At 44.8% G+C, this 10,186-nt stretch overlaps 1 protein-coding gene across 1 annotated transcript in view; it reads left to right on the forward strand.

The window, feature by feature from the left end:
• Nucleotides 1–1,946: 1,946 nt before the first annotated feature.
• The window catches only part of xkr6b (XK, Kell blood group complex subunit-related family, member 6b), a 41,836-nt gene continuing 33,596 nt past the window's right edge, over nucleotides 1,947–10,186 (forward strand). Inside the window, 1 exon segment of the mRNA XM_022213025.2 lies at nucleotides 1,947–2,821. Within this exon segment, the coding sequence (XP_022068717.1) occupies nucleotides 2,253–2,821 (569 nt within the window). The 5' untranslated portion in view covers nucleotides 1,947–2,252.

Raw genomic sequence — 10,186 nt, forward strand, 5'->3', positions numbered from 1 at the left:
TTGATGAAATGCTATGCTCTTTGCATAAATCATGAAGGTTATTATTTAGTTAAACCTGCATGAATGTCAACAACAGAAAGGTGAACTTTTTACATCTAATTTTTTTTTGTTGCTTCATTTCATTGAGTCATCTGGACGTTTTAACTCGTTTCAAAAACATCTGAACAGTTTAACTAATTTTGATCTGAATTTTGTTCATTTTTGAAAAATGTTTAGTCGTTTTGAACAATCTCTGATTTTTATTTTATTAATGTTGTCTCTAATTTACTTGGTTTATGTTTCATTCTGACATCTGCCATTTTTTCTTCAGTGAATTTTAAAGTTTTCTGGTGTTTTTCTTCTTTTTAGACCTTTCAGTGCACCATGTGAAGCTCTCTCTACGTGAAGAACCTCCCAGCCTCCAACCATGTGATCCCAGAACTGGACACCAGGGGGAGACACTGGGACAATCTACGGAGACTCACCTGCTCACCTGTCCAGTGACATCATGAGGAATACACGCTGCTGTTCAGGTACAGAACTGTTCTTTAGATGTGAGAGAAATGAAAGACTGAAGCTGGGGGTGGATTTCTGCTCGTAATTTATGCGTGAATCAGATTCATGTTCAGATATTTATCATCAACCATGAAGATATTCAAATTCTACAGAAACTGAAACTGGACTCATTTAAAATGTCAAAATATTGTCAAAAATCACAAAAAATGTCTTAAATGACATGAAATTGTTCTAAAACCATCCAAAAATGACGAACAGATTGTCTAAACCACCTCAAGATTAGTTTAAAATGAAATTTCTTTGCTTGTTTTTATCACTGACTTGTTTGAAAGTTTCGTTTTAAATGGAAAAAATTCCAGAAAAACACCACAAAGAGACAAAATGGTTCTAAAGATGGATGAAAAATGACAAAAAAAAAATGACACAAAGTGAGCAGAAATAAAAGATCGGCGCTAAACCCAGAGCAGCGTTTATAACTTCTGTCTCATTTTCTTCACTGGTTAATTTTAAAGTCCTGCAGCTCTGAGGAACCAGAAGAACATGAAGAAGGAGAGATAACTCAGAGATGTCTTCTATTAACAGATAGAATGATGGAAATCAGAGAAAAGAAAAAAACTTTACTTTATGAAATATAAAACCAGGAACCACCACGTCTCCTCAGATGTTAAACTCTGAACTAATGGTGTCTCCTCAGACTTCTGTGCTGGTTCTCAGTCATCCAGGTCCTGGACATGGTAGGAGCTCCAGCTGGTTTCTCCTGAACCTCCTACCATCTCCTCATCCTGTAGATGTTCTTCTATCTCCATGTTTCCTCTCTGCTCATCACTGAAACATGTTCCACCATGCTGGATGGATCTTCAACAACCTGCTCCTCTGTTCTCTGATTCATTTATTTTAGAGTTTTTTCTTTTCAGTCTCTCGTCTCTTGTTGTTTTTGGTCACATTTGTGTAATTTTTTCCTTTTTTTCCCATTTTGAGTCATTTTTTGGTCTCATGTTTTCGTTTTGTGTCTAGTTTTTTTGTTTTCTGTCTTGTGTAGCATCAGATTTCCCTGTTGTAAACATTTAAAGTGTATTTTAGAGAATCACTTTGGCTTCGTCTTAGTTTTAATATTTGTCTGATAAATCTGGGAAACAGACACTAGATGGAGATAAAGAGCTGTGTGTGTGGAGGATGGGGTTGCATTATGTCGCGCTGAGCTCGGCTCGGGTCTTCTCGGCTCCATTCGGCTGCTCTCGGCTCTATTCGGCTCCTCTCGACTCCCCTCGGCTTCTCTCGGCTCAGTTCGGCTTTATTCGGTTCCTCTCGGCTCTATTCGGCTTCTCTCGGCTCAGTTCGGCTCCTCTCGGTTTCATTCGTCTCCTCTCGGCTCCATTCGACTCTTCTCGGCTCAGTTCGGCTCCTCTCGACTTCATTCGGCTCCTCTCGGCTCGGAGCTGCAGCTGGAGCTGCGGAGGAGAAGCAGCTGAGATCAGCGCACAGGTGAAGCGGCTCCGTCACAGCTGGATGAATGAGAGCAGAACCGAACCGGTAGCTCGGGTCTCGGAGGACGGCGGGCTTTAGGTCAGCGGCGACGGCTCCGCTCCTCCACATGCGCCGCGTGTGCGCCCCGGCCGGCGCCGCGCTCTGCGGGCTCCGCGACGGGAGCGCAGCCCGGCGGTAGATGGACCAACATCTGGGGCGCCAAACAGGTGTCAGGGAAGTGTCGTCACGAAGCCCGGAAGCCGGAGGAGGAGGTGGGAGCGTCAGAGGGAAAGATGGCAGCGAAGTCCGATGGTCGCGGGGTCGTCACCGGCTTCGCGCAGCTGCACAACCTGGACGAGGTGGTGGGCTCCGGGGAGGACGACTCCCGGGGCGGCAGCTCCTTCCACATCTGCCACTGCTGCAACACCTCGTCGTGCTACTGGGGCTGCCGAAGCGCCTGCCTGCATTACCTCCGGGGGAAGGGGAAAGGGAAGGGGAGGGACGCGACGCGGCCCCCGCAGGAGCGGCGCCTCTGGCTGGACTGCCTGTGGATCGTCCTGGCGCTGCTCGTCTTCTTCTGGGACGTCGGCACCGATCTGTGGCTGGCCGCCTCCTACTACCAGCGGCGAGACTTCCTGTGGTCGGGCCTGACCCTGTTCTTCGTGCTGGTGCCCTCGGTGCTGGTCCAGATCCTGAGCTTCAGGTGGTTCGTGCAGGACTACACGGGGGGCGGGCTGGGTTCCGTGGAGGGGCTGAGCAGCCGGAGAGCGGCGGCCGGAGCGCAGAGGGACCGCTGCTGCCGCGCGTCCGTCTGGCTGTGGCAGAGCGTCATCCACCTGCTGCAGCTGGGACAGGTGTGGAGGTAAGACCGTCACCTGGCGTAACCCGGGCCCGCAGCGGAGCGGGGGGGGGGGGGGGCGTCAGAACCAGACAGAACCGCCAGAACCACACAGAGCCAATCAGAACATCTGCGCAGCGCTGATTGCTTCCTGTCAGTGCGCCACTGCTGTGTGTGTTATTAGTGTGTGTGTGTGTGTGTGTGTGTGTGTGTGTGTGTCGCCCCCCTCCGCCTTCCCCTCCCCCCTCCCCCCTCCAGCATCTGTTTTCGCGCCTCAGAACCACATTTTCCCTCCACAGACATGATGTCATCGGTTCCACAGACCTCGCGGACAGGTGTGCGTCTGCGCGCGTAACCTGTGACACGCGGCGGTTAATGAGCGTGCGACGTTCTGTCGGTGTTTTGGTGCAGACAGACAGACAGAACGTTCTACCAGCGGGTTCTCTGTAGCTCTGAGAGGAGAACCTGAACTCACTGACCTTTATGAAGGAAACCACAGGTTTACCTGAGGTTCTCCTCCTGTTCTTCTTTAGTTCTTCCAGTTTAGACATGTTCTCCCAGTTTAGTTTAGATGTGTTTATTTCCTGTGGTTCTCCATAGAACGTCTGATTATTTTCAGAAATGTTCAATCATTCATCATGATTTTGGTAAAATTGTCTTTTTCTTACTCACTGAAACAAATAAACAATGTTTCTGCATGTTCTCTTATGTCTGGAGAACATGTTCTGTGCTGGTTCTTCTGGTTCTACTGATTCTGCTGGTTCTGTTGGTGGTTCTGCTTGTTCTGTTGGTGGTTCTGCTGGTTGTGCTGGTTCTACTGGTTCTATTGGTTCTGCTGCTTCTGCTGGTGGTTCTGTTGCTGGTTCTGTTGGTGGTTCTACTGGTTCTATTGGTTCTACTGGTTCTGTCAGTTCTGCTGGTTGAGTTGGTGGTTCTACTTGTTCTATCGGTGGTTCTATTGGTTCTGCTGGTTCTGTTGGTATTTTTGGTGGTTCTGCTGGTTCCGTTGGTTCTGCTAGTTGAGTTGGTGGTTCTGCTCATTCTATTGGTTCTACTGGTTGTGTTGGTGGTTCTACTTGTTCTATCGGTGGTTCTACTAGTTCTATTGGTTCTGTTGGTGGTTCTGTTGGTGGTTCTGTTGGTGGCGTTTCAAGAACTTTCGCTAGTTTCTTGGTGGAACTAAAAATGGTTCCTATGAATCCAGACGAGGTTTGTTCTCTTGAAATCTGTGTTCTGCTGAAATGTTCTCTGTTCCCTACAGTATTACAGAGTTTATTTTGTTCTCACCTGACCAACATTCTGTTCCACGGTTAGAACCGCCATGAGGAGCTGATAGGTGTCGGGTTCTCATGTTCGTTCTCTGCTGAAGATAAAAACGACGCTTTTCGTCATTCAGGGCGGTTTGTTGTTGAGTTTTTACCAGAATGAACAGAAAAGGGTTCTATTGTGGTGATGTTCCACGGAGAACCACAGGGTTCTCAGAGAATTACTAAACGTAGATGGAAATCCTCCGGATGCGTCGAGATCCAACCAGATCATTAAACAGTCTAACACACAGAAAATAAAAACAGAGACACAGATGAGGAACAGTTTGGAGAACATACAGTGTCTGTTGTCGGTTCTCCTGCTGGTGAACGGAACTGACTCAGGGATTCCCTCCTTCATGTTCTAACAGCAGAGTGCTGTTTGTTGGGATTCCACTTTAATCCAGAACGTGTTGCTCCGGGCTGACATCTGCCTGCTAAATATTAATACAGAACGCTTCTCTAAAGGTTTGTAGACGCAGCGGAGAACCGGCTAGGGGAACTGTCATCATGTTCCGAAGTTTAAACCGCCAGAACGTGGAAACGTTCTGCTGAGGGATCAGCTGCTCCAGAGTATATTATATTAAACCACAAACGTTCTGCAGAGGAACATGAAAAGATGAGTGTTCTTTACAGACATTAACGTTCCACGCTGCTGTGGATCATTTTCTCATCAGAGGGAACAAACCTTTAGAACTCTCCAGGAAAACCCCCAATTAGCCAATCAGCGTTCAGAGAACCGACACAAAGACTCAGATCTCTGCTTCAGTTTGTCGAGAAGAAGATTGTGGAAAAAGATTGAATTAGTGTTTGGGTTGAGAGTCAGCGGCAGTCGGTTCTGTTTGAGAATCAGAACCTTCAGACCGATTAGACGGAACCTGAAATAGAACCGGAGAGAACGTGGTGGAGGCACAACAACGGATAGAGAAAGAACACAAAGACACAAAACAGGAGCAAGAAGACGTGTTTGTGTTGCTGTTGTTGTTTGTGTGTTTGTGTTGTTGTTGTGTGTTGTTGTTGTGTGTTGTTGTGTGTTTGTGTTGTTGTTGTGTGTTTGTGTTGTTGTTGTGTGTTGTTGTTGTGTGTTGTTGTGTGTTTGTGTTGTTGTGTGTTGTTGTGTGTTTGTGTTGTTGTGTGTTGTTGTGTGTTTGTGTTGTTGTTGTGTTTGTGTTGTTGTGTGTTTGTGTTGTTGTTGTGTGTTGTTGTGTGTTGTTGTTGTGTGTTTGTGTTGTTGTTGTGTGTTGTTGTTGTGTGTTGTTGTGTGTTTGTGTTGTTGTGTGTTGTGTGTTTGTGTTGTTGTGTGTTGTTGTGTGTTTGTGTTGTTGTGTGTTTGTGTTGTTGTTGTGTGTTTGTGTTGTTGTGTGTTTGTGTTGTGTGTTTGTGTTGTTGTTGTGTGTTGTTGTTGTGTGTTGTTGTTGTTGTGTGTTTGTGTTGTTGTGTGTTTGTGTTGTGTGTTTGTGTTGTTGTGTGTTTGTGTTGTTGTTGTGTGTTGTTGTTGTGTGTTGTTGTTGTTGTGTGTTTGTGTTGTTGTGTGTTGTTGTGTGTTTGTGTTGTTGTGTGTTTGTGTTGTTGTTGTGTGTTTGTGTTGTTGTGTGTTTGTGTTGTGTGTTTGTGTTGTTGTGTGTTTGTGTTGTTGTTGTGTGTTGTTGTTGTGTGTTGTTGTTGTTGTGTGTTGTTGTTGTTGTGTGTTTGTGTTGTTGTGTGTTTGTGTTGTTGTGTGTTTGTGTTGTGTGTTTGTGTTGTTGTGTGTTTGTGTTGTTGTTGTGTGTTGTTGTTGTGTGTTGTTGTTGTTGTGTGTTTGTGTTGTTGTGTGTTGTTGTGTGTTTGTGTTGTTGTGTGTTTGTGTTGTTGTTGTGTGTTTGTGTTGTTGTGTGTTTGTGTTGTGTGTTTGTGTTGTGTGTTTGTGTTGTTGTTGTGTGTTGTTGTTGTGTGTTGTTGTTGTTGTGTGTTGTTGTTGTTGTGTGTTTGTGTTGTTGTGTGTTTGTGTTGTTGTGTGTTTGTGTATTAACAGATTAAACTAAACAGTGTTCAGTGACTCAAGCAGCTAACATCCCAACCAGTTAGCTTCAGTTGCTACTAGTTTTCTGGTTCTGGTTCTAGATCTGGTTCTGGTTCTGGTTCTAGATCTGGTTCTGGTTCTACATCTGGTTCTGGTTCTGTCTGTGAACGAAGGAACAAAAACCCAGATCCTCATATTTAGGACTTTTTTTTCTTTGTAAATTTCTGAGACTTTGAGCGTCAGCAGTTTACCTTCATGATCTGTAAAGCCGTTCTGGTTCTGGTTCTGGTTCTGATGGCTCTGGGCTCCTGGTTCTGTGGGCGGAACCAGGGCAGTCTGCAGGTGACACATGTTCTACAACACACTGACACACAAACTACTACTGATGAAACCAGAACCTGAACCGGTTCTTCTCTGAGGTTCCTGCAGAACATCCAGGTGCTACTCTGTTCTGAGTCTGTGACTGTGTTGGCTTATGTTCTGTATGGTTCTAGGTTCTGCTCTGGTTCTGTTGTGCTGGAACAGGTGAGGCCCGGTTCCCAGGTGTTCTGTTGGAGACCATCATGTGTTCTACCTGTTCCGTTCTGTGTTCTCTGCAGACTGAACTTATGTTCTATTTAAAGTTCCTGCTGGAGGGATCCACTGCACTGTGCTGAAAAACAACAGTTCTTAAAGGGTTCTCCAAGGACTCAAAGCACCAAGAACCTCTATATTAAAGGGGTTCTTCTGCACGTTATCTGTGGTTCTTTAAAGGTTCTTTGTGTTTATTGGAGTTCTTTGGTTCTTTGGTAGGTAACAGCATGAGATCAGATCTGCAGCAGATAATTATCAGAAAACAGAGAAACGTTCTTCACAGTTTATCAGAACTGGAATCTTAGAACACGTCATTCTGTCTGACACAGAACCCAAACAGGTTCTAATGGAAGGAACTCAGAAATGCTGCAGTTTATCACGTTTGGTCTGTTGGTCAGAACTGAAGCAAAAACGGGTTCTTTAAGGAACTTTTCTTCAAACGGTTCTTTTAAGAACCCCCAAAGATCTCGAGAAGGTCCCTCACAAAACGGTTCCTTTGATCACTGCAAATGTTGCTACAACAAACTTCAGCAAAAATAGGTTCTTTAAGAAACAATCTCTTTAAACTGTTCTTAAAGAACCCACAAAGTGCCTCAGATAAAAAAAAAAGAAAAGGTTCCTTTGGGGAACATGAATGGTGCTCCAAAGACTTTTAGCAAAAAGCTCTTTTGGGGTTCTTAGAACTCTGTTTAAAGAAAAAGTTCCTTGAAGAACCTGTTTGTGCTGAAGTTCTATGGAGCAGCATTTATGGTGGATAAGGAGCAACTTTTAAGAACAGGTTTAAAAAGTAGTTCCTTAAAGAACACGGATTTGCTTTAGTTTGTTGGAGCATCATTTGTTGCCTGAAGGAACCAGCAGTGATGCTTCTATGATGGGGTTCCTTAGAGACCCGAGTACTAAGCAGTTCTAAGTGGAACTGAGAACGGTTCCTCTGTTGTCCTCCTCTCTGTCTCTATTTATTCCCTCCTTCACTTAAATCTGGACTTGACCTCCATTTCTACAGAAACTAGACCATCTGTTCCCTCTTCATGTTCCCATCTTTTCCTTCCTTTCCCTGCAGAACCGTTCCACGTTCCCTTCTCCATCTCTGCTCTTTGTTCTGATGAAGGTTCCAGAGCCACCTGTGGCTGAACGTTCTGTTTGTTCCTCTTGATCTTCAGCTTTTCCCTCCTCCTTAGTGTAAAGACGGAATCAGAACCAACGTTCATTAAAGCTGCTTCAGTGGTTCTACAGCTCAGAGCTGCTCTGGAAGGAGAACGTCAAACCATCCAGTAGCTAGAACTGAGCTGAAGGAACCCAGCAGAACCAGCAGAACTAATATTGGACTTTAGGGAAGGAATGGACTCTGGATATTTGCACTTTTGAAAAAAAAAAAACAAAAACAAACACTGCTATAAATGTGTTGCAGTGAAATAATGACTGGTTCTGGTTCTGGTTCTCTAGTTGGGTTCTCCTGAAGCTCCTACCATCTCCAGGACCTGATGACTGAGAACCTCCACAGAAGTCTGAGGAGACAACATTGGTTCAGAGTTTAACGTGTTAATTCTAATTTCTTTCACTTTTTGTGCAACAAATAATCAAATAAAGTCACATTTCAATCTTTCTTCTCCCTGGTTTCCATCGTTCTGCGTTCTACCACCAGAAGACGTCTCTGAGTTTTCTCCTCCTTCATGATGTTCTGGTTCCTCAGAGCTGCAGGACTTCAGAAGAAAATGAGTTCAGGAGGTTATAAAGTGATTCTAGAGTCTGTGGACGAGGCCTTCTAATGTTCCAAACACGTCTTTATCTCCACCAAGCTGCAGACGTTAAACACTGGTTCCAACATGGAGAACTTACTACAGAACGTTCTACACAGGTTCTAAAGATCTAAAGGATTCATTCATGGTTCAATCAGAACTTTTCTCTCCACCAAACTCTGACAGATGATTTTATTTCTACAGAAAATATTTCGGAACACAGAACCACTACAGGAACAAACGTTATGCAGCAGCAGGTCAGAGAACATCTGGACCTCAGTGTTCCACAGGCAGATCTTTTCTTCTTCTGACTGGTTGACTTCTGGGTTCTTCTGTAGAATGTCTGTTCTGCTGCTCTGGTTGGTTCTGAAAGGGCAGATCTGAGCCCAGTGGGATCTGAGAGGAACACAAACAGTTCTCTGTCTGAGATCAACAAACAAACAAACAAACAAACAGACGCATTCTCTCTGAGGTGGGAACCTTAAAATCCTGTAGAACCAGGAACTGAACATATGACGGCAGATCTTCTCCGTTCTCCAGAACCTTCCTGCTGCAGACCAGAAAATTTCCCAAACTGTTCTTCAGCTCTCAGATAAACGTTCCACCTGGTTCTAAAGGTTCCATGATTAAACAGCTGCTAATCTCAGCTGGTTCCACATTCAAGTTCCCAGAACCCGATCCAGCTGCTGCAGAACACTAGCAGGAGACGAGTCGTCGGTTCTGATTCGTCCAGATGTTTGTTTAAAGCTGGGTTCTTTCTTCCATCACGTTCTACATCTGTTAATGTGAACCCAGAACAATCAGACCACGGATCACGTCAGAATAATCGGGTAGAACCATTCAGTGCAGAATTTTTAAGGTTCTTTCTAGAACCGGATCCATCCTGAATAAACCTCTCTCAGTCTCTAACTGTATATTTGGGTCAGAATCTGGACGTTTCTTTGATGAACCTACAGAATGTCTAGAACTTGTGCAGCAGAACATTAGATATTTATGGCCCAGTCTCTGTTCTTCCTCCAAACCTGTGATCTGAGCGTTGAAGGGAGTTTGGAAACAGTTCCATCCCTTAAAGGAACGCCGGAATAATCCACTCAGACACGCTGCTGAAAATATCCTCCGACTCCATTTCCTCCTCAGAGCGCTGCGAGGAACCATGAAGTGGAACGCTGTTCTCCACATCCAGTGATTAGAGCTCAGAAACCCACAAGGTCACAGAGATCTGTCTGGAGGTTCCATTAAATCAGAAAATAAACGAGGATTTAGGTTCCATTTAGTCGCATTAAATACGTCTGGTTCCTCAGACAATAAATTCAGTCCTAGAACACGGAACGTTCTGTTAAAGGTTTGGGTTTGTTTTTGGTTCTTGTCTTTCTGTGTCTGTCTGTTTCATCTGTTCCACCTCTTCTCCATCTGTTCTCCACCTGTTCTATCGTTCTCTCCAACCTCTAACCTAACCCTGACCAGTCGAGGCAGATGTTTCCACATGTGGAATTCTGGTCCGGGTGTGGTGCGTTTCCAGCTGTGATCCGGTGTGTTTACCTGCAGCTCATTTGCATAAAGTAGACTGGACTCTACTTTGTGTAAATTAGATGCGGCGTGCAGAGATTCCACGCATCGTGAAACTGTCCTCAAACATCTAAACTAGGCGTCAGTGAACTAAAACCAGGACAGATTCAGCTGCTGCAGATTATTTCTCTGCTCAAATGCTTTCAGAAAAAACTTTTCCCTGAAGTGTTTTGAAATAAAAAGGAAAGTTTGTGGCCGAGCCGCTGTGTTT

This window comes from Acanthochromis polyacanthus, chromosome 16 (assembly GCF_021347895.1).
Source record: "Acanthochromis polyacanthus isolate Apoly-LR-REF ecotype Palm Island chromosome 16, KAUST_Apoly_ChrSc, whole genome shotgun sequence".
In the NCBI taxonomy this organism is placed as follows: Eukaryota; Metazoa; Chordata; class Actinopteri; family Pomacentridae; genus Acanthochromis; species Acanthochromis polyacanthus.